We start from the raw sequence: 25365 nt of genomic DNA, 5'->3' as shown, positions 1-25365 counted from the left end.
CGGATTAAAGCAACTGTTTACCCTCCCCGGGGTTTGTTTCTGCCAGTGTTGCCTTACAAGGAACCTCAAGGAAAATCTTTCTTTCCCTTTTGTCGCACCTGCAGTGAAAACAACAACCAGGAAAAGCCTTGTGATCATTCAGATCAAGAAAGAGCCCTGACAGGTGTATGGGTCACAGTTGAATTCTCTAAGGCTCTAGAGAAGGGATATCGTGTGGCCAAAATCTTTGAATTGTGGAACTTTTCCAGGAAATCAGACAGTCTTTTTAAAGAGTACATCAAGACCTTTTTGAGATGCAAGCAAATGGCTTCAGGCTATCCTGCATCGGCCACAGATCAGGAGAGCAAAGACAAATACATTCAGGACTATCACGACAGAGAAGGTATGCGTCTTGACCCTGACAGAATAGAGGTCAACAAAACCAAAAGAAATCTGTCGAAATTGTATTTAAACTCACTTTGTGGCAAACTTTCCCAGAGAAGCAATATGCTAACAACATCGGTCATTAACCTCTATGGGCTAGGCGGGACGAATTCGTCCCACCTACGTAACAGCCACTTGAAGCCTGTGGCGCGATTTTCAAAACCTTAAAAATCCTATTACTTCAATTTCTCAAACATATGACTATTTTACAGCTATTTAAAGACAAGACTCTCGTTAATCTAACCACACTGTCCAATTTCAAAAAGGCTTTACAACGAAAGCAAAACATTAGATTATGTCAGCAGAGTACCAAGCCAGAAATAATCAGACACCCATTTTTCAAGCTAGCATATAATGTCACAAAAACCCAGAAGACAGCTAAATGCAGCACTAACCTTTGATGATCTTCATCAGATGACAACCCTAGGACATTATGTTATACAATACATGCATGTTTTGTTCAATCAAGTTCATATTTATATCAAAAACCAGCTTTTTACATTAGCATGTGACGTTCAGAACTAGCATATCCCCCGCAAACTTCCGGGGAATTCGCTAACATTTTACTAAATTACTCACGATAAACGTTCACAAAAAGCATAACAATTATTTTAAGAATTATAGATACAGAACCCCTCTATGCACTCGATATGTCCGATTTTAAAATAGCTTTTTGGTGAAAGCACATTTTGCAATATTCTAAGTACATAGCCCAGGCATCACGGGCTAGCTATTTAGACACCCGGCAAGTTTAGCACTCACCAATATCAGCTTTACTATTATAAAAGTTTGCGATCTTTAAAGACAAGACTCTCGTTTATTTAACCACAGTGTCTGATTTCAAAAAGGCTTTACAACGAAAGCAAAACATTAGATTATGTCAGCAGAGTACCCAGCCAGAAATAATCAGACACCCATTTTTCAAGCTAGCATATAATGTCACAAAAACCCAGAAGACAGCTAAATGCAGCACTAACCTTTGATGATCTTCATCAGATGACAACCCTAGGACATTATGTTATCAATACATGCATGTTTTGTTCAATCAAGTTCATATTTATATCAAAAAACAGCTTTTTACATTAGCATGTGACGTTCAGAACTAGCATACCCCCCGCAAACTTCCGGGGAATTTACTAACAATTTACTAAATTACTCACGAAAAACGTTCACAAAAAGCATAACAATTATTTTAAGAATTATAGATACAGAACTCCTCTATGCACTCGATATGTCCGATTTTAAAATAGCTTTTTGGTGAAAGCACATTTTGCAATATTCTAAGTACATAGCCCAGCCATCACGGCTAGCTATTTAGACACCCGGCAAGTTTAGCCTTCACCAAAATCAGATTTACTATAACAAAAATGTTATTACCTTTGTTGTCTTCGTCAGAATGCACTCCCAGGACTTCTACTTCAATAACAAATGTTGGTTTGTTCCCAAATAATCCATCGTTATATCCAAATAGCGGCGTTTTGTTCGTATGCTCCAGACACTTTCCGAAATGGTAAATCAGGGTCGTGCGCATGGCGCATTTCGTGACAAAAGATGTCTAAATATTCCATTACCGTACTTCGAAGCATGTCAACCGCTGTTTAAAATAAATTTTTATGCAATTTATCTCGTAAAAAAGTGATAATATTCCGACCGGGAATCTCCTTTTCGGTAAACAGAGGAAAAAACAGAAAGACGGGGCGGCCAGTGCACGCGCCTAAGCCCACTGTCCCTTGATCGGCCACTTGAGAAAGGCGATAATGTGTTTCAGCCTGGGGCTGGAATGACGACATTCAGGTTTTTCCCGGGCTCTGAGAGCCTGTTGGAGCCGTGGGAAGTGTCACGTTACCGCAGAGATCCTAAGTTTTGGAATGAGATGTCAAAGAAAGACAATAAATGGTCAGACAGGCCACTTCCTGTAAAGGAATCTCTCAGGTTTTGACCTGCCATTTGAGTTCTGTTATACTCACAGACACCATTCAAACAGTTTTAGAAACTTTGGAGTGTTTTCTATCCAAAGCCAATAATTATATGCATATTCTAGTTACTGGGCAGGAGTAGTAACCAGATTAAATCGGGTACGTTTTTTATCCAGCCTTGTCAATACTGCCCCTATCCCTAACAGGTTAACGAGAGTCCTATCTTTAAAATGGTGTAAAATAGTTGATTGTTTGAGAAATTGAAATTATTAGATTTTAGCTGTTTTGAATTTCGCGCCATGCTATCTTGTCAAGCAATCCCGGTAACGGGATGAGAACGGGAAGGGGTCCCATAGAGGCTAATTCATTCAGCTGCAACTAGGCCAGCCTTCTCTGAATGTCTTTTCCTTGTTCAATCTGTCTCTGTTCGTCCTTATGTTTTTCCACAGCATGAATCACATAGTCACAGAACTCTTTGTAAGGTTTTGAAGTAAGTCCCACCACATCCTCCATTCGACTCCTTACCGGCTGGGGCATGGCTTCCATCACAGAAGTTCGGAACATTGCTGTCATTAGTTCATTTCCTTCTGGATCTTGTTCTGTTTCCATTCTCCATCTTTTCAATTGTCCATGTAAGTATGTGGCCGGGTCTTCTGTAGCTCCAATAGCTTCACCTCTCAGAGCTTTGGGGTCAACCATTGTTGGGTATGTTGCCCATAACCTGTTAGGGCTAGGGGGCAGTATTTACACGGCCGGATAAAAAACGTACCCGAATTAATCTGGTTACTGCTCCTGCCCAGTAACTAGAATATGCATATAATTATTGGCTTTGGATAGAAAACACCCTAAAGTTTCTAAAACTGTTTGAATGGTGTCTGTGAGTATAACAGAACTCATATGGCAGGCAAAAACCTGAGAAGATTCTGACCAGGAAGTGGCCTGTCTGACAAGTTGTTGTTCATCTTGGCTCTTTTTATTGAAGACTGAGGATTTTTGCTGTAACGTGACACTTCCTACGGCTCCCATAGGCTCTCAGAACCTGGCAAAAAGCTGAATGACGTAATTCAAGGCCCAGGCTGAAACACACTAGCACGTTTGGCAAGTGCTCTATCAGAGGAGGGCCTTTAGACTGAGGCTCGTGCATGAGGGATAGCATGCTTTTACTTTCTCTCTCGTTGAATGTAAACAGGCTTTGCCGGTCGGAATATTATCGCTTTTTTTCGAGAAAAGTGGCATAAAATTAATTTTAAACAGCGGTTGACATGCTTCAAGTACGATAATGCAATATTTAGATTTTTTTGTCACAAAATGCGCCATGCTCGTAACCCTTATTTACCCTTCGGATAGTGTCTTGAACGCACGAACAAAACGCCGCTGTTTGAACATAACTATGGATTATTTGGGACCAAACCAACATTTGTTATTGAAGTAGAAGTCCTGGGAGTGCATTCTGACGAAGACAGCAAAGGTAATAACATTTTTCTTATAGTAAATCTGACTTTGGTGAAAGCTAAAACTTGCTGGGTGTCTAAATAGCTAGCACAGTGATGCCGGGCTATCTACTTAGAATATTGCAAAATGTGCTTTCACCGAAAAGCTATTTTAAAATCGGACATATCGAGTGCATAGAGGAGTTCTGTATCTATAATTCTTAAAATAATTGTTATGTTTTTGTGAACGTTTATCGTGAGTAATTTAGTAAAAAGCTGTTTTTTGATATAAATATGAACTTGATTGAACAAAACATGCATGTATTGTATAACATAATGTCCTAGGTGTGTCATCTGATGAATATCAAAGGTTAGGGCTGCATTTAGCTGTCTTCTGGGTTTTTGTGACATTATAAGCTAGCTTGAAAAATGGGTGTCTGATTATTTCTGGCTGGGTACTCTGCTGACATAATCTAATGTTTTGCTTTCGCTGTAAAGCCTTTTTGAAAATCGGACTGTGTGGTTAGATTAATGAGAGTCTTGTCTTTAAAATGCTGTAAAATAGTCATATGTTTGAAAAATTGAAGTTTTCGGATTTTAGAGGAATTTGTATTTCGCGCCACGCCCATCATTGGATATTGGAGCAGGTGTTCCGCTAGCGGAACATCTAGATGTAAGAGGTTAATCCTCTACTCACAACTCTGTCTGAAAACACCCTAAGAGATCCAGATCAGTGATTCTGCACCTTGCCTTGCTCAATCTGACCACTTAAACAAACTGATGTCTGTTTCTCACTATAGAGCAAAGTCAAGCCAAGCAGGGCCAAACTGGCCTGGTTACACATCCACCATAGTTGCTGGAACTGAAATATAAAATATCAGAGCCAGTACAGTTGGGGCCCTATTGTGTGAATCAGGCTTGATTGTTGTTGTCCCCTGCAGGTGATGAGAACAGCAGAACCCTGAGGTCTCTGTATTACCCCCCGGTGAGGAGTGACAGGGTGAAGGAGGGCCAGCTGTGCTGTGGAGAACACTGACTACGGCAGCATCACCCTGGTCTTCTAGAACCAAGAGGGTGGCCTGCAGGTAAACAAGACACCACTGAATCCTCTGGTCTTCTAGAACCAAGAGGGTGTCCTGCAGGTAAACAAGACACCACTGAATCCTCTGGTCTTCTAGAACCAAGATGGTTGCCTGCAGGTAAACAAGACACCACTGAATCCTCTGGTCTTCTAGAACCAAGAGGGTGACCTGCAGGTAAACAAGACACCACTGAATCCTCTGGTCTTCTAGAACCAAGAGGGTGGCCTGCAGGTAAACAAGACACCACTGAATCCTCTGGTCTTCTAGAACCAAGAGGGTGTCCTGCAGGTAAACAAGACACCACTGAATCCTCTGGTCTTCTAGAACCAAGATGGTTGCCTGCAGGTAAACAAGACACCACTGAATCCTCTGGTCTTCTAGAACCAAGAGGGTGTCCTGCAGGTAAACAAGACACCACTGAATCCTCTGGTCTTCTAGAACCAAGATGGTTGCCTGCAGGTAAACAAGACACCACTGAATCCTCTGGTCTTCTAGAACCAAGAGGGTGGCCTGCAGGTAAACAAGACACCACTGAATCCTCTGGTCTTCTAGAACCAAGATGGTTGCCTGCAGGTAAACAAGACACCACTGAATCCTCTGGTCTTCTAGAACCAAGAGGGTGGCCTGCAGGTAAACAAGACACCACTGAATCCTCTGGTCTTCTAGAACCAAGAGGGTGTCCTGCAGGTAAACAAGACACCACTGAATCCTCTGGTCTTCTAGAACCAAGAGGGTGGCCTGCAGGTAAACAAGACACCACTGAATCCTCTGGTCTTCTATTAGGGGCAGGAGTTTTCCTGGCTACGTCTCCTGGCAGTAAAAACTTTGTCTCTAGTTATATTATTGCTCACAGAGTGAGTCCATGTAACTTATTATGTGACTTGTTAAGTACATTTTTACTGGACTATGTATGTTAATGGAATGTGTTCACCCCAAAGTGAAAAAGCAAAGTTTGTCAACAAAAAAAAGTCCATACCTCTAGATACCATCTTAGTTTGGGATTCAGACCTGCAGTCATCTTGATTTCAGACCACTTTGGAGATATTAACAAACTTACCAAGTGACCTGTGATGAAATCTATTGTAGAATAAATGGAACCTGGATCCATTTCATTCCATTAACATGGTTTATGTGTGTTATAGCAGTAATGGGGTTAAATTGATATTAAAATGACAACTCCATAGGTGGTACCAGGTCAGGGAGTTCATCTCTGCTCCCAGCATCCCTGGGACAGTACTGATCAACATAGCTGACCTGATGCAGAGGTGGACCACTGATGTTTTCCTCTCAGTGGTGAGACTTGCCCTTCCATTTGAAACACCTTTACCTGAGATCGTACAAGACGTTACAGGCTTATTGCATGTGGAAACAGACCTGCGTTCAATAACTATTTAAAATAATGTTGAATACTTAATAAGCAGTGGTTGATTGAGTTTGTTGTAATGGAACCAATAGAAAAGTCCTACAAGTACAAACAAACCCCGCCCACCTGGAAGACAACAAGTCACCATTTAGAATGTGACCCAGTTCAATGGGTCTGAACAGAACTGGGGGATGTCAGACATGAAGATACCTAAACACAACTGGAATATTCACCCACACCACTAGCTCACCTCCACACAATCCATTTACAAGTTAAAGACACACCTTGGAATAAATAACAAAGGAAAACTATTACTAGATGAAGTTTAGTGTTGTATTTTTTATTTCTCATCACCATAAATCATATTTAATCACTGAACAGTAGCAGACCTAACTTCATCTGTTCCTGACTCTGGATAGTGGATTAAAAAGACCATCAATCTCCAATGATATTAAAGTACTATTCTGAACATGACTGATATACTGAGTGGCAAGTCAAGATATCTGCTGGTTTTATTGTTTGGTCAATACACCACCTGCTGGACAGGTTTAATGTTGATGGACTGAGCAGTATGGGAGGATGAAAGATGACACATTTAGGGCCGGTTTCCTGGACATCTACATTGAACATTGTTTTTTCACACTCAATCTGTTCCATGTCCAGGAAACCAGTCCATATAGTTTAGTTACAATCTGTTCCATGTCCAGGAAACCAGTCCATATAGTTTAGTTACTATCTGTTCCATGTCCAGGAAACCAGTCCATATAGTTTAGTTACTATCTGTTCCATGTCCAGGAAACCAGTCCATATAGTTTAGTTACTATCTGTTCAACGCCACTACGGAAAACTTGACCAATTGAGAAAACATATCAATGGTTCTGAATGACAACCAATATACATCAACACCATACATCATGATTCATGGAAATGTACAAGATTAAATCATTGTAGATAAAACAGAGCAGAATGAATCATCACATCTGGGGACCATCACCACCAGCATGACTAGTATCTATGTGGACCCTACTACAGTTTAACCAGCTCAGCTATAGACTACACCAGCATGACTAGTATCTATGTGGACCCTACTACAGTTTAACCAGCTCAGCTATAGTCTACACCAGCATGACTAGTATCTATGTGGACCCTACTACAGTTTAACCAGCTCAGCTATAGACTACACCAGCATGACTAGTATCTATGTGGACCCTACTACAGTTTAACCAGCTCAGCTATAGACTACACCAGCATGACTAGTATCTATGTGGACCCTACTACAGTTTAACCAGCTCAGCTATAGACTACACCAGCATGACTAGTATCTATGTGGACCCTACTACAGTTTAACCAGCTCAGATATAGACTACACCAGCATGACTAGTATCTATGTGGACCCTACTACAGTTTAACCAGCTCAGGTATAGACTACACCAGCATGACTAGTATCTATGTGGACCCTACTACAGTTTAACCAGCTCAGCTATAGACTACACCAGCATGACTAGTATCTATGTGGACCCTACTACAGTTTAACCAGCTCAGCTATAGACTACACCAGAATGACTAGTATCTATGTGGACCCTACTACAGTTTAACCAGCTCAGCAGTATCATTATAACTATAGAGACAAACCCCAGGATAGAGGGGCTGAGTGAATGTGGTCTGGGCTCTGTGGAGGAGGGTCATTGTGTCAGAGACACTGTAGAAGGACAGAGTACCTGCCTTGTGATCCAGGTACACTCCTACTCTGGAGGACTGAGGGCCTGATACTTTAGTCTTAATATTATTGTGTCTGAACCAATAACCACCTCTAGAGCAATGTAAACTCCATGACTTGTTATTGTCTCCAAATCCACCACCTCTCTCTGTTCTGCTGATGTCTTCATATGAGACTGCTGTATCAACATCACCAGTCCACTCCACCTCCCAGTAACAGCGTCCAGACAGACCCTCTCTACACAGAACCTGACAGTAGTTGGTGAATCTGTCTCCATGGTCAGGATATGGTTGGACTTGGTCTGTATTGGTCACCTTTCTGTTCCCTTTAGACAGAGAGAGGAGGGTGCCTGCTGTGTTTGGGTCCAGTGTGAGCTGACAGGAATCTGGGAGAGGAGCAGAGCAGAGACCAATGAGGGGAGTCAGAACAATAAGTTAAGTCAGATACTGTATCTACCCTGTCTTTGATTAGAGCACAGCAGAGATCAAATCAGAGAAATATGAGGAGTCAGATAGATACCCAGTCTTTGATTAGATCTACTATTGCTATATATTTCTAGCGGGATTGTTAGGAGTGTCAGTAAAAGAGACTGTTAGTTACTTCACAATAAAGAGACTCACATTGTAACAACTGTTCTCTGGTCTTGGGCTCTGGAGGCAGTCCAACATCCACTATATTCACTACAGACACACAAACACATTGACAGAGAGAGGGAATGTTATCATCATACCATATTCCACATGTATATGACTAGTAGGGAACTTTCAATGGTCTAAAGTTGATGTTCTTATTGTTTTCAACACACCTGTAGTGGAGATCTTGGTCCATTCTCCTTTAAGGAAGTCTTCTACTTTCTCTCTCAGTTCAGACACAGTCTTACTCACATCTCCAAAGTACTGAAGAGGACGGACAACGATGCTGGGTAAGTTTGAAGATACACTGATACTGGAGAGAGACTGATAACTCTGGAGAGAGAGAGAGAGAGAGATAGACAGAGAGAGGGAGAGAGAGAGACAGAGGGAGAGGGAGAGGAGGGAGAGAGAGAGGGACAGAGAGAGAGAGGTACAGAGAGAGGGGGACACAGAGAGAGGGGAGGGACACAGAGAGAGGGACACAGGGACACAGAGAGAGGGACACAGAGAGAGGGACAGAGGGACACAGAGAGCGGGACACCGAGAGAGGGACAGAGAGAAACACAGAGGGACACAGAGAGACACAGAGGGACAGAGAGAGAAACACAGAGGGACAGAGAGAGAGAGGGAGAGAGAGAGAGAGAGAGGGACAGAGAGATAGAGGGATAGAGAGAGAGAGAGGGACAGAGGGACAAAGAGAGAGAGGGACAGAGGTACACAGAGAGGGACAGAGGGACACAGAGAGGGACAGAGGGACAGAGAGAGAGACAGAGGGACAGAGAGAGAGACAGAGGGAAAGAGAGAGAGAGAGACACCGAGAGAAAGGGACAGAGAGAGGGGGACAAAGAGAGAGGGGGACAAAGAGAGAGGGACAGAGGGACACCGAGAGAGAAGGACAGAGGGACCCAGAGAGAGGGGGACCCAGAGAGAGGGACAGAGGGACACAGAGAGAGGGACAGAGGGACACAGAGAGAGGGACAGAGAGAGAGACAGAGGGACAGAGAGAGAGGGGGGGACACAGAGAGAGGGCAGAGAGACACAGAAAGAGGGACACAGACAGAGGGACAGAGAGGGACAGAGAGAGAGGGACAGAGAGAGAGAGAGAGAGACAGAGAGAGAGAGAGGGACAGAGAGAAAGCGAGGGACAGAGAGAAAGATAGGAATGGAGAGAAAGAGAGGGACAGAGAGAAAGAGAGGGACAGAGAGAAAGAGGGGGACAGAGAGAGAGAGGGACACAGAGAGAGAGGGACACAGAGAGAGAGGGACAAAGAGAGGGACAGAGAGAGGGACAGAGAGAGGGAGACAGCAAGAGAGAGAGAGAGGGACAGGGACAGAGAGACATACAGGACAACATAATGATTGAGGTGAATAGTTTCACATTAAGTTAATTTCATATCACATGTAACAAGACAGTTTAGTTACCTGGAGGAAATGGATGTGATCCTCTGTGTGTGAGAGCTGCTCCAGCTCAGTGCTTCTCTTCCTCAGCTCAGCTATCTCCTGCTTCAGTTGCTCCAGGAGTCCTTCAGCTTGACTCACTTGAGCCTTCTCTTGGGCTCTGATCAGCTCCTTCACCTCAGAGCTCCTTCTCTCAATGGAGCAGATCAGCTCAGTAAAGATCTGATCACTGTCCTCCACTGCTGACTGTGCAGAACGCTGTTAAGAGACAGAGAGAGAGAGAGAGAGAGAGAGAGAGAGAGAGACAGAGAGAGAGAGAGAGACAGAGAGAGAGAGACAGAGAGAGAGAGACAGAGAGAGAGAGACAGAGAGAGAGAGAGACAGAGAGAGAGAGAGACAGAGAGAGAGAGAGAGACAGAGAGAGAGAGACAGAGAGAGAGAGAGAGAGACAGAGAGAGAGAGAGAGACAGAGAGAGAGAGAGAGAGACAGAGAGAGACAGAGAGAGAGAGAGACAGAGACAGAGAGAGACAGAGACAGAGAGAGACAGAGAGAGAGAGAGAGAGAGAGAGAGACAGAGAGAGAGAGAGAGAGAGAGAGAGAGAGAGAGAGAGAGAGACACAGAGAGAGAGAGACAGAGAGAGAGAGACAGAGAGAGAGAGACAGAGAGAGAGAGACAGAGAGAGAGAGAGACAGAGAGAGAGAGAGACAGAGAGAGAGAGAGAGACAGAGAGAGAGAGACAGAGAGACAGAGAGAGAGAGACAGAGAGAGAGAGAGAGAGACAGAGAGAGACAGAGAGAGAGAGAGACAGAGACAGAGAGACAGAGACAGAGACAGAGAGAGAGAGAGAGAGAGAGAGAGAGAGAGAGGTAGGTACAGTAGCTTCTGCACCTCATTGAGTCAGAACGCTGCCACCCTGCTCTCCAGGTCCACCAGGCCTTGTCCCCCCTCCTGGACAGGCAGGTACAGAACACCGCTTGGCCCTGCTCTACTCTCCTCCCTCCTGGTCCCCCCTCCAGTAGCCTGCCCCGTAGCAGAGCTAGACCCAGCCTCTGTCCCCTGAGTCCTAGAAGGCTGGACAATAGAACGAGTCAAAACGGCCAAAGAACGTTGTCTGAGCTGGAACACTAGCGAGGCCATAGCAAATGAATTGAAACGAACCTTCACAGAGCCTCTTCTGACTGGAATGATCCTTAGATTCCATTTCCCCTAAATGGCACCAAAAAATTTCTACCTTTTTATTTGACCACTAAAACCTGTTCTTAGGACCAAACTGAAAAATAACAACTGGTGTAGAAAGTAAACATCCGCACCTCGATGGTGCCAAGTGTGTCTATGTCTGCGTTACCAGGAAGTAGGAAAAAACGGGCAACTTCTGACTATTTCTGGTCTAGTGATCAATGACAGCAGAGGACGCTGCCCAACCTTATGTCATTAGAAAGAGGAGATTCTCCTGATTAAAATGGTGTCTGACATGAATACATCTAAATTTACACATTGTGAGATATTTAGTGAAATAAACAGACATACCATAACTAAGCTGCTCAAACTTACATCATTACAAATAATAGGTTATCCTGATTAAAATGGTGTAGAACTTCAAACCATTAAAATAAATACATCTATTACAGATAATTGGAGAAATAGACATGTCCCTATTTCCCCAAAACAATGGCAGTCTGAAAGTTATAACAGCAGTCTTATTTAACCAGCTTACCATTTATCTACTACCATTTGACTTTGTGTTTAACATTTAGTGGTTTGTAATCTAGTGGTTAAGAACGTTGGGCAGTAACTGAAAGGTGGCTGGTTCGAATCCCCAAGCAGACTAGGTGAAAAATCTGTAAATCGCTTTTTTTTAGGCAGATTTAGTCACTTAACCCTAGTGGCTCTGGATAAGAGTGTCTGCTAAATGACTCACATGTAAACGTAAACTAGTCCTCTGTGAAAGGGCAGCAGGTAGCCTAGTGGTTAGAGCGTTTGGCTGGGCAGCAGGCAGTCTAGTGGTTGGAGTGTTGGGCCAGAAACTGAAAGGTTGCTGGATCGAATCCCCGAGCTGACAAGGTAAAAATCTGTCGTTCTGCCCGTGAACAAGGCAGGTAACCTACTGTTCCCTGGTAGGCCATCATTGAAAATAAGAATTTGTTCTTAGCTGACTTGCCTAGTTAAATAAAGGTTACTTTTAAAATATAAAAATAAAAAGCGTGGCAGTAACTTATTAACTTTGCATTATTCACAGACAGAGTCCTCTGAAGGCAGGCAGGCAGCACACTCCTGAAAACTGCTCAGCAAAGCAAAGGCTCTTTTGAGAGCTACCAGATTTATATTAAAAAGCTCATTTTCAGTGTCTGTGTCCAGTGTCTGTGTTTATATGTTAAGGGGGTTTTACTTTGGCAGATAATGTCACCCATTTAAATATATACATTTTTATATAATTAACTAAATGTATGATGTTTTTGGTTTATGTCAGTTTCATTATGCTATAGATGGATATTTTATGGTTGTTAGTGATAAAATGAACTATAACACTTAATATTTTGTAATTCTGAGTAATTCCTACTTTAGTAAGGATATCCACTGTATTCAGTACTGCTGCGGTTGCTAAATCATTCCAATAGATGGCAGCAAAAAGACAGTTAAGAATAGTTTAGGTCAAGTACAAGTATCCAACTCAACAAGCCCCTCCAAAAGCTTGTTCCGTCTGCGAGCAGCGAGCACTCTGCCTTCTCCCACAAGAGAGGGGCATGTTGAGGTACATTTACTAACCGTGAGGGCTGCATGATGTCATTTATTGTCGGGCTGGAAGATGCATCGTCTTTTCTATTCCGAGGCTGTTTCCTCCCAATATGACATATTAACATGACGTTATAATGCATGTTTACTAGGGTTGCAGCACATCTGACTAGTGGTTATTTGACCAGGGTTCAATACCTGCTATAGTTAATATTGTTTTGATCACCCAAAAGCAACACAGGACTAACAAGAGATATATAGCTAACTGTAAAGTAATGAGTGACCATTTCAGAAAATCATGGGACATATAGTCTTTGGTTGCATGCTATTTTATGTCAATCTTATTGCTGCTTGTAGCCTATAACTGATGCTTCGTGGTCTTATGCTGCCATCTATTGGAAATATTTACCAATTAAAAGTTATTAATTCACGTAAAGACATTGGTGAGGCAGCTGAGAAATAAAGTGTATTTAATTCCAGAGATCAGTCTCAAACCTGCCCCACCTGTCCCACGCCAATTGTTGGACTTTCACATAGTTACTATGTCACCCAGTTCAAACCACATTTAACATATAAAACAAATGAGTCTTGTTTATCAAGTGTTCTGCCTTGCAATAATAAATATAATAAAATAACTAATAAAAAGCAAATGCTTACATAGGTTTTATTTAAAAAAATAACAAATGTTATTTAGTACTAAAATGGTATTTACTAACATAATATTATTACTAAAATAGTTGTAGGCTACCCTACCCTAGAATTAGGGTTCAGGCTAAAATAGGTTATACGTAGGGTTAGAGTTTCTGTACAGCACTTTGTGACATCTGCTGATGTAAAAAGGGCTTCATAAATACATTTGATTGATTGTTAGGTTCAGGGTATTTAAAGAGAAAAACTGTATGGGTTTATATCTCTCTTGCTCCTCCCTGTGGTCTTCTGTGGGTACTACATACCTCATTCACCACACTTGATAGGCTCATAATCTGAGGTAGCAACTGTCAGAGCTACAAATCAATGAGCTCCACCTATCCATTTGGTTTACAACTCAGTGAACCTGGGCAGCAATCTCTCTATTTGATGTCTACGAACCAACAGATTTCAACGATTATCATATTACCCAGCAGCCATTTAGAAACAACAAATCTGTTTAAATCGGACACATCTTGAAAAAGAGGACAGGGACATACGTTTTGTTTAGGTTTTAAACCTTTTTCTGAAATAAAATATGTTTAAACATGTTTAACGTTTGATGTCTTTGCACCAACCATCTGTTCTACTCACTAACACTGTAGGTCACTACAACATGTAACCAGGTGAACAGTGAGCTTCCTCACCAAGTAGCTGTAACCTAGTTAACAATACGTTACCTGAGGTAAACCTACAAGGTTAACGTGGGCTGGAAGAGAATTACTTCAAAACCACAGCAAACAGCTGGGACATATGCTAATATTATATCACTGGGCTCCTTGGCGGATAGTTTCATCAGAAAATATTTGTAAAAAATGTCCACACTATCTGTGCTAACAAACCCTGTGTACCACCCCTCCCCTGTTTAACCTTGAATTTAGTTCAGAAAACCACTTGGAAATTGACCAAAACGTACCAACTCTTTACGGATCTGTTCGTCCGTAATAAACGGAGGCAGATTAGACACCACTACTCTTGTTGAAATCAGCACCAACACACCCCTCACATAAATCATACTGGTAACTAGCCGGGCAACAAGACTCACCTTTTACATTACCACAACCACCACCTTGTTCATTCTGGATACAGAGTGTATATGTTCCTCTCCCACCTGTTCACCGACCATGATCAATAATTCCTCCACACCATTCTCCAGAACGCACCTGAAGAGACAGCGTTTCTTCTCCACTCGGTTGAGGACATCACACCTCCCAAACAAACTACCCTACTCCCCCTCAACTCTAACCGATAAACAGTGGAAACTAATAAATAAACCCTTAACAACTACAAAATACATTTGGAAAATACGCAAAAAGAATAGTAGCCCTCCTCAGGAACCACAAAACCCTCACACAACACCTTCTTCTTCTATGATATAATGGCGGTCTGAAAACCAACGTTAAAGGTGCATGGCGCCACCTACTGTGCTGGAATGTGTTCAATCACGGTTTACACCATTTCTAAATCCTCCTACCTAACTCAGTACTTCTGAGAAAATAAAAAAGAGTCCTACTAACTTCTAATAGACCCTCCCCCATCCCCCAAATCCCTTCCAAACCCCCCAACCCCATCCAACCTCAATGACCCTACACTTCAATCTTTCCCTCTCTTCAACATCCTTACAACAATATAACAACACATGTTCCACCGTTTCATTGACAATACCCTCCAGACACAAACCATTCACATGCTGCCAACCAGATGTAAGGACCAGGTCAATGTACAATGTCCTAAACACAATCGAGTAAACACCACTTCTTCCTTCCTAATCTGACCTTTGAACCTTGGTCCACCGACCTTTAGAGGACATATAAATGCCGTCCCTTGTGCTCAGAGTCCCATCTCTTCTGCCACACATCTATCAAAATGTCTCTGATTTTACATTTGTCCTCACCTCTACCCAGTGGAACATGAATATATATTATATCTGGTTTTAAAGCTCTTTTAGATAACTGGTCTACAATTTCATTCCCTTCCACACCTGAATGTGCTGGGACCCAGCAGAATCTCACTACTACACCCATTCTCTCATTTCTCCATAATAACATTGATACCTACAACTGTCCAACCAAAACCACTGCCTTGTCTACTAGTATATTCCCAACAGTCATCTAGAACAGTAGCAGTGGGATGCTCAACCTCACAGCCTTGCAACCCAATAAGATAATGACAATTTATTACGCCGTATACCCAAAGGCATCTCACCTGCCTCCACTAGTAAGACACATACAGATGTTGATTTAAATGCACCAATACATATCCTTAAAGCTATATACTGGATTCTGTCCAGCTTAAGTCTTTGCTGCTGTTCCATAAACTATACACCTGTAATAAATTGTCGTATTGATCAGAGCTCTATAAATATCCATCAACGATTGTCTGTCAGCATCCCATTCACAGCCAGAGACCCACACAACCAACTACCACGAAAGTGATGGAATGAGAGAGAGACATTATTACAACACTGTACATAGACATAATATAACGTTTGTTCTTCTTTGGAGTTTAACGACGGTTGGCATCCAATATGTTGTATTACCACCCCCAACTGGACAATAATATAAATCTATTTTACTTTGTGATATAAATAATAAAACACCCTTCCAACTAATCCTATACTCATTAAAAACCCACTACCCCATTCCACTACTTTGACCCTATCTGCTCCTGCACCATGCCAACGACCTGGGAGGACGGGACACCACCACTCAACACACCCTGGAACTCTTCTGAAGTCAAATCTCGTATGACCAAATACTTCTCTGCAGCTGCCACCACAACATCTATTGTCTTTGATTTACATTCCATTTCTGTGGTACAGTTGATAACCATTGCTTTGAACTCTAAGAAGCCAACCTTACTGAAGCATATTTCATTCGTTGGCCTATCCCTCTGTGCTGGCACAGATCTACTACTCACAGGGATCCTCTCAGGATCCCTCAGCCTTGACCCATCCTCCTCTACTTTCTTCACTGCCTCAGCATACGACACCTTCTGCACTACTCTGACTCTAGCCACCTTAACCTGCCTCTCTCTCACCAGACACCTCTTATCCCCAGCAACATGGACACCCCTACAGTTGACACAACTTTATCCACTGAAACTACATAATCCTCTATCCCATGACCTCCTGCACACTTCCCACATCTTGTAATATCCCTCCTCCAAACTGCTGCAACATGACCATAAACGTTGCACCTGAAACAGCTCAGTGGATTCAACACAAAGACTCTAACAGGATAACTGATATATCCCAACATGACTTTGTAGGGTAAAGACTCAAACGCTGACAGTGACTCCTCTGTTTCACCACGCTCACCACCTGGTCTGCTTCACACCAAACGGCGGGCATCACAAACACCAAGAGCCTTCAACTTCAATTGCTCCACCTCCACACTAACGCTACCCCAGAAATCACTCCTTTCAATGGTGCCCTGTTCCTAAGAGCAAAACAAGAATCAGATCTTGACCCAAGTTGCGTGACACGGAGCGCCCACTCTCTCTGGTCAGAAGAACCACAAACAAATATCACAAGTCCACTACAGGTTACCTTCACTGATTCAACTGCACCCAACTCCTTTCCCACCCACCCTGAAACCACAAATAATCTCTGTTTTCCAATTGAATTATAACATTTGAAATGTCTATTCCTTTGAAACTTTTGTGAGTGTAATGTTTACTGTTAATTTCTGATTGTTTAATTCACTTTTGTTTATTATCTATTTCACTTTCTTTGGCAATGTAAACATATGTTTCCCATGCCAATAAAGCCCTTTGAATTGAATTGAATTGAGAGAGAGAGCTCCATGTTAATGTATAGGGGACATGAGTCAGTCATGGTTACTCATGGTTATGTGATGAGGTATCCCCGCCTGCGACTTCTAAATCAGCATCGTCCCAATCGGGAATGTTCTCTTGATGTAGTGGTCAAGATGTTGGTTTATCCCACGGTAGACCTGGGTTCATATCCCGTTGGTTACATTAAGCAGTCAATTCTCTGAAAGGGGTCCAGACAGCCTGTTCTCAACAGTGGGGTCAGTGGGATTGGAGAGGAGCCTGTCTCTCCCTCTCTCTGACTGGAGGACAGAAGTGAAATGATGTGTCTCCTCTGGTCAACAATACTCACCTTGAGAGACTCCACAGCCTGTTGGAGCTTCTTCAGCTCCTTCTCTCTCTCCTGGAATCTCTGCTGGACCTTCTGCTGACTCATCCCCAGCTGCCTCTGTGGAGAATCACTCTTCAATGAGCTATCAAGCTTTATTTGTCCAGTAGATCAATAGTATAGTAATGTGACATAGGGCCCATAGAATATAAGGATACAAATATTGAGGAAGTGTCTGTGTGAAAATATATTATTATGTTGTCATGTGAATGATTATAGTTTTAACAGAACACAAATCAGGGCGCTGATTGGGTGTTTGATAACAAATGATAATGGTGTTTAAAAATGAATTATAATGAAGTTTGATAACAAATGATAATGAAGCTTGATAACAAATGATAAGCGTGTTTGACTTGTTGGATTCCAGCTAGAAATATACTTGTTCATGTTACCGTACTATAACGTATTGATGACTTTACATGTATAAGGAATGTATATGTTGGGGTCAATGAACGGTGGATAGGAACTTGGTGTATGGAAAGTTACTGAGAGATACAAGGGGAAGTGCTGAAATATTCTGTTCAAACATGTTATTGTTGAATATAAATGTTCCTAAAGAGGGAGACAAAGGGCAACTAGTTTCAGTTTCTGATAAGGCAGGCCAGCTGCAGAACTAGAGAGGAGCCAGGAATTCAACAGTCTAGTTAGTCTCTGATAAGGCAGGCCAGCTGCAGAACTAGAGAGGAGCCAAGAATTCAACAGTCTAGTTAGTCTCTGATAAGGTAGGCCAGCTGCAGAACTAGGGAGGAGCCAGGAATTCAACAGTCTAGTTAGTCTCTGATAAGGCAGGCCAGCTGCAGAACTAGGGAGGAGCCAGGAATTCAACAGTCTAGTTAGTCTCTGATAAGGCAGGCCAGCTGCAGAACTAGGGAGGAGCCAGGATATCAACAGTCTAGTTAGTCTCTGATAAGGCAGGCCAGCTGTAGAACTTGGGAGGAGACAGGAATTCGTCTCAAGTTCAAGTCAATAGATGAAGTGAGAAGAAACCTCTGGGAGGGGGGCCAGAGAGGCCCACCCCAACGACCCTCCTACTACAGTCTTATCTCACACACACTTCCACACCCACCAAGGTTTTAGCATCAGGCAGGGCCATGACTACACCAGTGAGAGGAACCAGTTCAGTTCCTGTCTAGCAACACAGATGTATTGGCCGTCTAGATGTGTAAGGAGTTGATCTCGTCTTGTATGAGGTTATAAATATATGTTTTTGTCTTTGCAGCTGTATGACCCAGTGGGTGAATAAACTTGGTTTGTGTAACGGTTGTCGTCGGGAATAGAGGACCAAAACGCAGCAGGAATGTGGATGCTCATCTTGTTATTTATTTTAACTAAAGCGAACACCAAAATAACAAAAACGAAGAACTCACGAACAACAAAACAGTCTTGTCAGGATCACACACGCAAAACAAGAAACAATCTCCCACAAACACTACACCAAACAATTACCCATATATAGGACTCTCAATGAGAGGCAACGAGAAACACCTGCCTCCAATTGAGAGTCCAGCACCCAAACCTAAACATAGAAAACCTAAACTAGACAGAATGCAGAAATACAACCTAGAACATACTAACCTAGAACATACACCCAAAACCCAGGAACACATAAATCAAACACCCCTCTACAACACACACAAAACCCCCACCATACAAAACAAACATCCCTCTGCCACGTCCTGACCAAAATACTAAACAACTACTCCCTCTGCTGGTCAGGACGTGACAGTTTGAGTCTTTAAAAAATGGTGATAAATATATTTTTTTGATATTTAACTAGGCAAGTCAGTTAAGAACAAATTCTTATTTTATTTTTTACCCCCTTTTTCTTCCCAATTTTATAGTATCCAATTAGTAGTAGTTACAGTCTTGTCGCTGCAACTCCCGTACGGACTCAGGAGAGGCGAAGGTCAAGAGCCATGCGTCCTCTGAAACACAACCAAGTCACACTGCTTCTTGACACAACGCACATCCAACCCGGAAGCCAGCTTCACCAATGTGGAAGCCAGGAATCACCGTGCAACATGGTCAGCATGTACTGCACCCAGCGCGCCACAGGAGTAGCTAGTGCACAGTGAGACAAGGATATACCTGCCGGCCAAACTTTCCCTAACCCGAACGACGCTTGGGCAAATTGTGGGATTAGCTAATTTAGCCAGCTAAACTAAAGACCCTCAAGCCAACAACAGGTGCCTTTGTTCATGTCACGGATCGTTGGAAAGCTCTCTATCAACCAAATATGTGGATAAACGTTGGTCATTTGATTCGATGTAATGTTTACATGGGTAACGTTATATAGTAGTCGTTGGCTGAATATCAACGACATTTAATTTCACCTGTAAGGTAAACTAACAGTCAACTAGGGGTCTGTTCCTCGAAACATCACAGGAGTCGGAGGTTCACAACTTTTATGGGGGGCGATGACATGGTTAACTTGACTATCTGAAGAAAAAAAAACATTATGGCGATGAACTAGCTTCACAGATGCAACAGAGCCTGGGTTCAAACCCAGAGTCTCTGGTGGCACAGCTAGCACTGCATTAGACCCCCTGTGCCACCAGGGAAGCAAGTCAGTTAACCTGTTGGGTCTAGGGGCAGCATTTGCACGTCTGGATAAAAAAAATGTACCCGATTTAATCTGGTTACTAATCCTACCCAGTAACTAGAATATGCATATACTTATTATATATGGATAGAAAACACTCTAAAGTTTCCAAAACTGTTTGAATGGTGTCTGTGAGTATAACAGAACTCATTTGGCAGGCAAAACCCTGAGACATTTTCTGACAGGAAGTGGATACCTGATGTGTTGTATTGACTTTAAACCTATCCCATTGAAAAACACAGGGGTTTAGGAATATTTTGGCACTTCCTATTGCTTCCACTAGATGTCACCAGCCTTTACAAAGTGTTTTGAGTCTTCTGGAGGGAGATCTGACCGAACAAGAGCCATGGAACGGTGATGTCCCATTAGACACCTGGCGCGCTACTTCATGTTGGGTACCCTCGTTCCAATACGTTATAAAAGACTATGCATTCGTCCACCTTGAATATTATTCATGTTCTGGTTAAAAAAGGCCCTAATGATTTATGCTATACAACGTTTGACATGTTTGAACGAACGGAAATATATTTTTTCCCCTCGTTCATGACGAGAAGTCCGGCTGGCTTACATCATGTGCTAACGAGACGGAGATTTTTGGACATAAATGATGAGCTTTTTTGAACAAAACTACATTCGTTATGGACCTGTGATACCTGGAAGTGACATCTGATGAAGAGAATCAAAGGTAATGGATTATTTACATAGTATTTTCGATTTTAGATCTCCCCAACATGACGTCTAGTCTGTATCGCAACGCGTATTTTTCTGGGCACAGTGCTCAGATTATTGCAAAGTGTGATTTCCCAGTAAGGTTATTTTTAAATCTGGCAAGTTGATTGCGTTCAAAAGATGTAAATCTATAATTCTTTAAATGACAATATAATATTTTACCAATGTTTTCTAATTTTAATTATTTAATTTGTGACGCTGACTTGACTGCCGGTTATTGGAGGGAAACGATTTCCTCAACATCAATGCCATAGTAAAACGCTGTTTTTGGATATAAATATCAACTTGATAGAACTAAAAATGCATGCATTGTCTAACATAATGTCCTAGGAGTGTCATCTGATGGAGATTGTAAAAGGTTAGTGTATCATTTTAGCTGGTTTTATGGTTTTGGTGACCCTGTCTTTGACTTGACAAAACATTACACACAACTCTTGTAAATGTACTGTCCTAACATACTCTAAATTTATGCTTTCGCCGTAAAACCTTTTTGAAATCGTAAAACGTGGTTAGATTAAGGAGATGTTTATCTTTCAAATGGTGTAACATAGTTGTATTTTTGAAAAATTTGAATTTTGACATTTATTTGGATTCAAATTTGCCGCTCTTGAAATGCACCTGCTGTTGATGGAGTGCACCACGGGTGGCACGCTAGCGTCCCACCTAGCCCCAAGAGGTTAAGAACAAATTCTTATTTTCAATGAAAGTCTTGGTCAGGGGCAGAACGACAGATTTGTACCTTGTCAGATCTTGCAACCTTTCGGTTACTAGTCCAACGCTGCCGCCCCTGGAGTTTGTGTTCATATTTGTTCTGCCCTGGATCGATTTCACTTGAATGATCTCATATTCAAACAGCCTTAGTTCCTACTGCTTCTTTAATTCTTTGTTTATCAGACAGTCACCAACACGTTGTTCTGGTCTTACCTGTTTATCATTCCTCTCTGCTGCAGCTGACACTGTATCATGGCCTTTATGTTCATCCATCACACACAGCAGACAGATACACTGCTGATCGGTACGACAGTAAACCTCCAGCAGTTTGTCATGATGAGAGCAGATCTTCTCTTGTAGTTGTGCGGTGGCTTTGACCAGCTTGTGCTTCTTCAATGCAGGAAATTCATAGTGAGGTTGGAGGTGAGTCTCACAGTAAGAGGCCAGACACACCAAACAGGACATGAGGGCTTTCTGCTTTCTGGTCCCAGTGCAGAAATCACACACCACATCTCCAGGTCCAGCATAGCACAGAGCAGGAGGGGGAGCAGCCTGGAGTCTTGTCTTCTTCAGGTCCTCCACCATATCAGCCAACATGTTATTTTTCCTCAGATTAGGCCTTGGAATGAAGGTCTCTCTGCACTGAGGACAGCTATAGACCCCTTTCAGAACATCCTGATCCCAGCAGCCCTCAATACAGATTCTACAGTAATTGTGTCCACAGGCAGTAGTGACTGGTTCCTTCAGTAGATCCAGACAGACAGAACAACAGAACTGGCCCTGGTCCAGCAGAACTCCCTTCTGAGCCATTTTGATGGTTGTTCACTCTCACAAAGACAGACGACACAGAGACTCAGATACGTTTTGTTTCCACAGAAGTTAGTTTTTGGGAGGTATGGACTTTCTGGTTCTGCCAGATAGGTGAGTTTAGAGGGAGGGAAGGAGGGAGGGGTTAGAGGAAGAGAGAGAGAGAACTGCATGCAACGTCGAGAAGGAGACAAATATTTTAGTTCCTAGGTTAGGACCCTTAATATTAAATAGAGTGGTTAGAATATATAAAGGGTAACAGTTTCTATGAAGTACATATTCTAACTATTTTAATGACCTTTAAAATGTCTTATAATACACTTATGTGTTATAACACTGATTTTAAATGTCAATAATAATTCATAAGTGGTTGTAATGAGGAGGGGACTTGATATTGATCCAATGTTCTGTAGTTGAAATTAATACTGTATGTATTGACTGATCATTGAGAATGGGGTAATACTTTACATTACAGTGTGTTTAGGGTTAGAGGTACTACATTCAGCAGTAACCCTAACCCTAGACATATCTAAGACTAAAAAGAGAAGACGTTTTACAATCAGAGTTCTTTGTATCTCTTCTTAGTCATACAGATCCCCCCCCACATCTTATAGGTGGACGGGGTTATGAACATATCCAATACATTATTTCTGAAACCAGATGAAATGAAACTGTCTTTCAGCAGGAAAAGCTTCTCTAATAATCCTAACCATGGCTGGGTGTCTTCAGATGCTGAGAGGTATAGAGACACACTGTCAAGGTGGCAGGTAGCCTTGTGGTTTAGAGACTGAGAAGTGTAGAGACACACTGTCAAGGTGACAACTATCCTAGTGGTTTAGAGACTGAGAGGTATAGAGACACACTGTCAAGGTGGCAGGTAGCCAAGTGATTTATAGCGTAGGGACAGTAACTGAAAGGTCGCTGGTTTGAATCTCTGAGCTGTCTATGTACCCTTGAGCAAGGCACTTAACCATAATGCTCCTCTAAGTTGCTCTGGATAAGAGCTTCTGCTAAAGGACTAAAACATCTGGCTGGGCTTTCATGTCAAAACTGTTATTCTATTCTAGTCATTATATTGTATTATATGATAATATTATCAGGTATGAAGGTAAGACCCAGATGCAGACAACGTCGAATTAACAATGTTTTAACCTGTTATGGCTAGGTGGCAGTATTTTCACGGCCGGATAAAAAACGTACCCGATTTAATCTGGTTATTACTCCTGAGCCTATGGGAGCATCAGAAAGTGTCACGTTACCGAAGAGATCCTTTGTTGTGGAAAGAGATGGCAAAGAAGGCCAAGAAATGGTCAGACAGGGCACTTCCTGTATGGAATCTTCTCAGGTTTTGGCCTGCCATATGAGTTCTGTTATACTCACAGACACCATTCAAAAAGTTTTAGAAACTTTTGAGTGTTTTCTATCCAAATCTACTAATTATATGCATATTCTTGTTTCTGGGCAGGAGTAGTAACCAGATTAAATCGGGCACGTTTTTTATCCGGTCGTGAAAATACTGCCCCCTATACCACAACAGGTTAAGTTATTACATTATAATGAGTTATTACACTAATTTTTGTTTATTACATTATAATTTGCAGTATGCCTGTCGGGCCCTTCACTCCAGCTGCCACTGACAAGGGGCCAATGTGTCACCAGAGGAAGGACTGATAAAAAACTAATGACTGTTTCATGTTGAAAGTCCAAGTCAGCATCATGCATTTGCTGCTCAAGTTATTCCATATACTTTGACTAGTCTAGTCATTCCATAAATGTTTTTGTTTATTGTACCTTGACTAATCAAATTCTTCCATGTATTAAAACAACAGTTTGGTGTGTTATTAATTGATCAATCAAGTCATTCTGTACATTTCACCTTTTTTTATTTACAGTTTTAACCTGACATCATTCCATAAAAACGTTCTCTGTCAAATCCACCATCCCTTCTGTTTAGCCAGATAATACTTCCTGCTGACCAGCCAATCACATCAAAGTGCTGTTTGCTGCCTGGTGTGCTCTCTGGGGAGGCCATCCCTATGATCAAAAGACGTTGAAAATACATATATACAACAACAAAAATGTCAATTTTGCTCACTTGGATCCTTCCAAATCTCCTTTAGTTGATCTTGAGCGAAGCCTGGGCATCGAAGATTACCACTGTGGAGCCCTGGTTGGTGGTGATCACGGGTCAATGCTGTTTCACATTGACGTTGCCACAGGATCCTGGATGGTAATTCCTGAATGAGAAGAATCAGAGGGGGTTGATTAGGTTGGAAATGTCATTACATGTTATCAGCTGTAACATTGTCTCAACAGTGATGAATACCAAGTGCTGTACAGGACTTACAACACATTGAGACAGTACTGAAGCTTTGTGATGGGAAGATATGGCTGTTACTGCAGTGGTGTGGAGGCTGCATTGTGGGGCCTGCTGGACTGACAGAGTTGGTGGGATGAGATGAGGGAATCTGGAGGTCAAAACATGATGAACAAACAAAACAAGAAAACATCAGAAAAACTGATTTAATACCAACTGTTAAAGTCTCAAATATATGTCAGGAAACTTTAGACACAGTTTGTAATGATAAAAAAAGATTTACAACAGGTAAAACTGGGATCAGCTGGATTAGACTGAAGAACAGTATGGTTGACACCAATGCAATTTGTTAAGCAGTTGTGTTCCTTGTTGGCAGTGGAAGATGGAACACACATCACCCCAATCATAACACCTACAGTACATTCTGCTACTTGTAAATCAAGTTCCTCTAGATCTAGGATATGTGTTCAGTGTAGCAGAGGTAGTATCACGTTGGCATTGGCGTCACTGGAGAAGATTCTGTACTTACCTGCTCTGTGGTCCCGCCTGGTTCCTCCCAGAAGTGGAGGTGGAACAACGTGGGGGATAATGGGAGAAGGGTGATACCAGCCGCTCAACAACAGCCCAACAGGCAGTTCTGGGAAACAGATGAACATT

The 25365-nt window shown here is 42.2% G+C and overlaps 1 protein-coding gene and 1 long non-coding RNA gene across 2 annotated transcripts; both read right to left on the bottom strand.

Annotated features, from left to right (window-relative positions):
* Positions 1–7732: 7732 nt before the first annotated feature.
* Positions 7733–22460, bottom strand: LOC106596484 (tripartite motif-containing protein 16). The gene is made up of 6 exons (XM_045711128.1): positions 21798–22460; positions 17507–17602; positions 9986–10219; positions 8737–8896; positions 8552–8611; positions 7733–8316 (listed from the first exon to the last, which is right to left on the bottom strand). The coding sequence occupies exons 1-6, from the start codon at positions 22392–22394 to the stop codon at positions 7799–7801; spliced, it is 1665 nt and encodes a 554-aa protein (XP_045567084.1). The 5' UTR covers positions 22395–22460; the 3' UTR covers positions 7733–7798.
* A 2080-nt stretch (positions 22461–24540) lies between these two features.
* On the bottom strand, positions 24541–25365 carry LOC123731733 (uncharacterized). The gene is made up of 3 exons (XR_006762815.1): positions 25238–25365; positions 24739–24859; positions 24541–24628 (listed from the first exon to the last, which is right to left on the bottom strand). It is a non-coding gene; the product is annotated as an uncharacterized lncRNA (long non-coding RNA).

This window comes from Salmo salar, unplaced genomic scaffold (assembly GCF_905237065.1).
Source record: "Salmo salar unplaced genomic scaffold, Ssal_v3.1, whole genome shotgun sequence".
In the NCBI taxonomy this organism is placed as follows: Eukaryota; Metazoa; Chordata; class Actinopteri; order Salmoniformes; family Salmonidae; genus Salmo; species Salmo salar.
The sequence above is the reverse complement of the archived record's forward strand: the minus strand, read 5'-3'. Positions and strand labels throughout refer to the sequence as shown.

Bases quoted from the DNA above. Each gene is read 5' to 3' on its own strand.
- LOC106596484 (XM_045711128.1), bottom strand. From the start codon at position 22,394: ATGGCTCAGAAGGGAGTTCTGCTGGACCAGGGCCAGTTCTGTTGTTCT. The intron at 10,220-17,506 runs GTGAGTATTGTT...GTCTCTTAACAG, and splicing joins AGGCTGTGGAGTCTCTCAAG to CGTTCTGCACAGTCAGCAGT. The intron at 8,612-8,736 runs GTGTGTTGAAAA...GTGTGTCTGTAG, and splicing joins GACCAAGATCTCCACTACAG to TGAATATAGTGGATGTTGGA.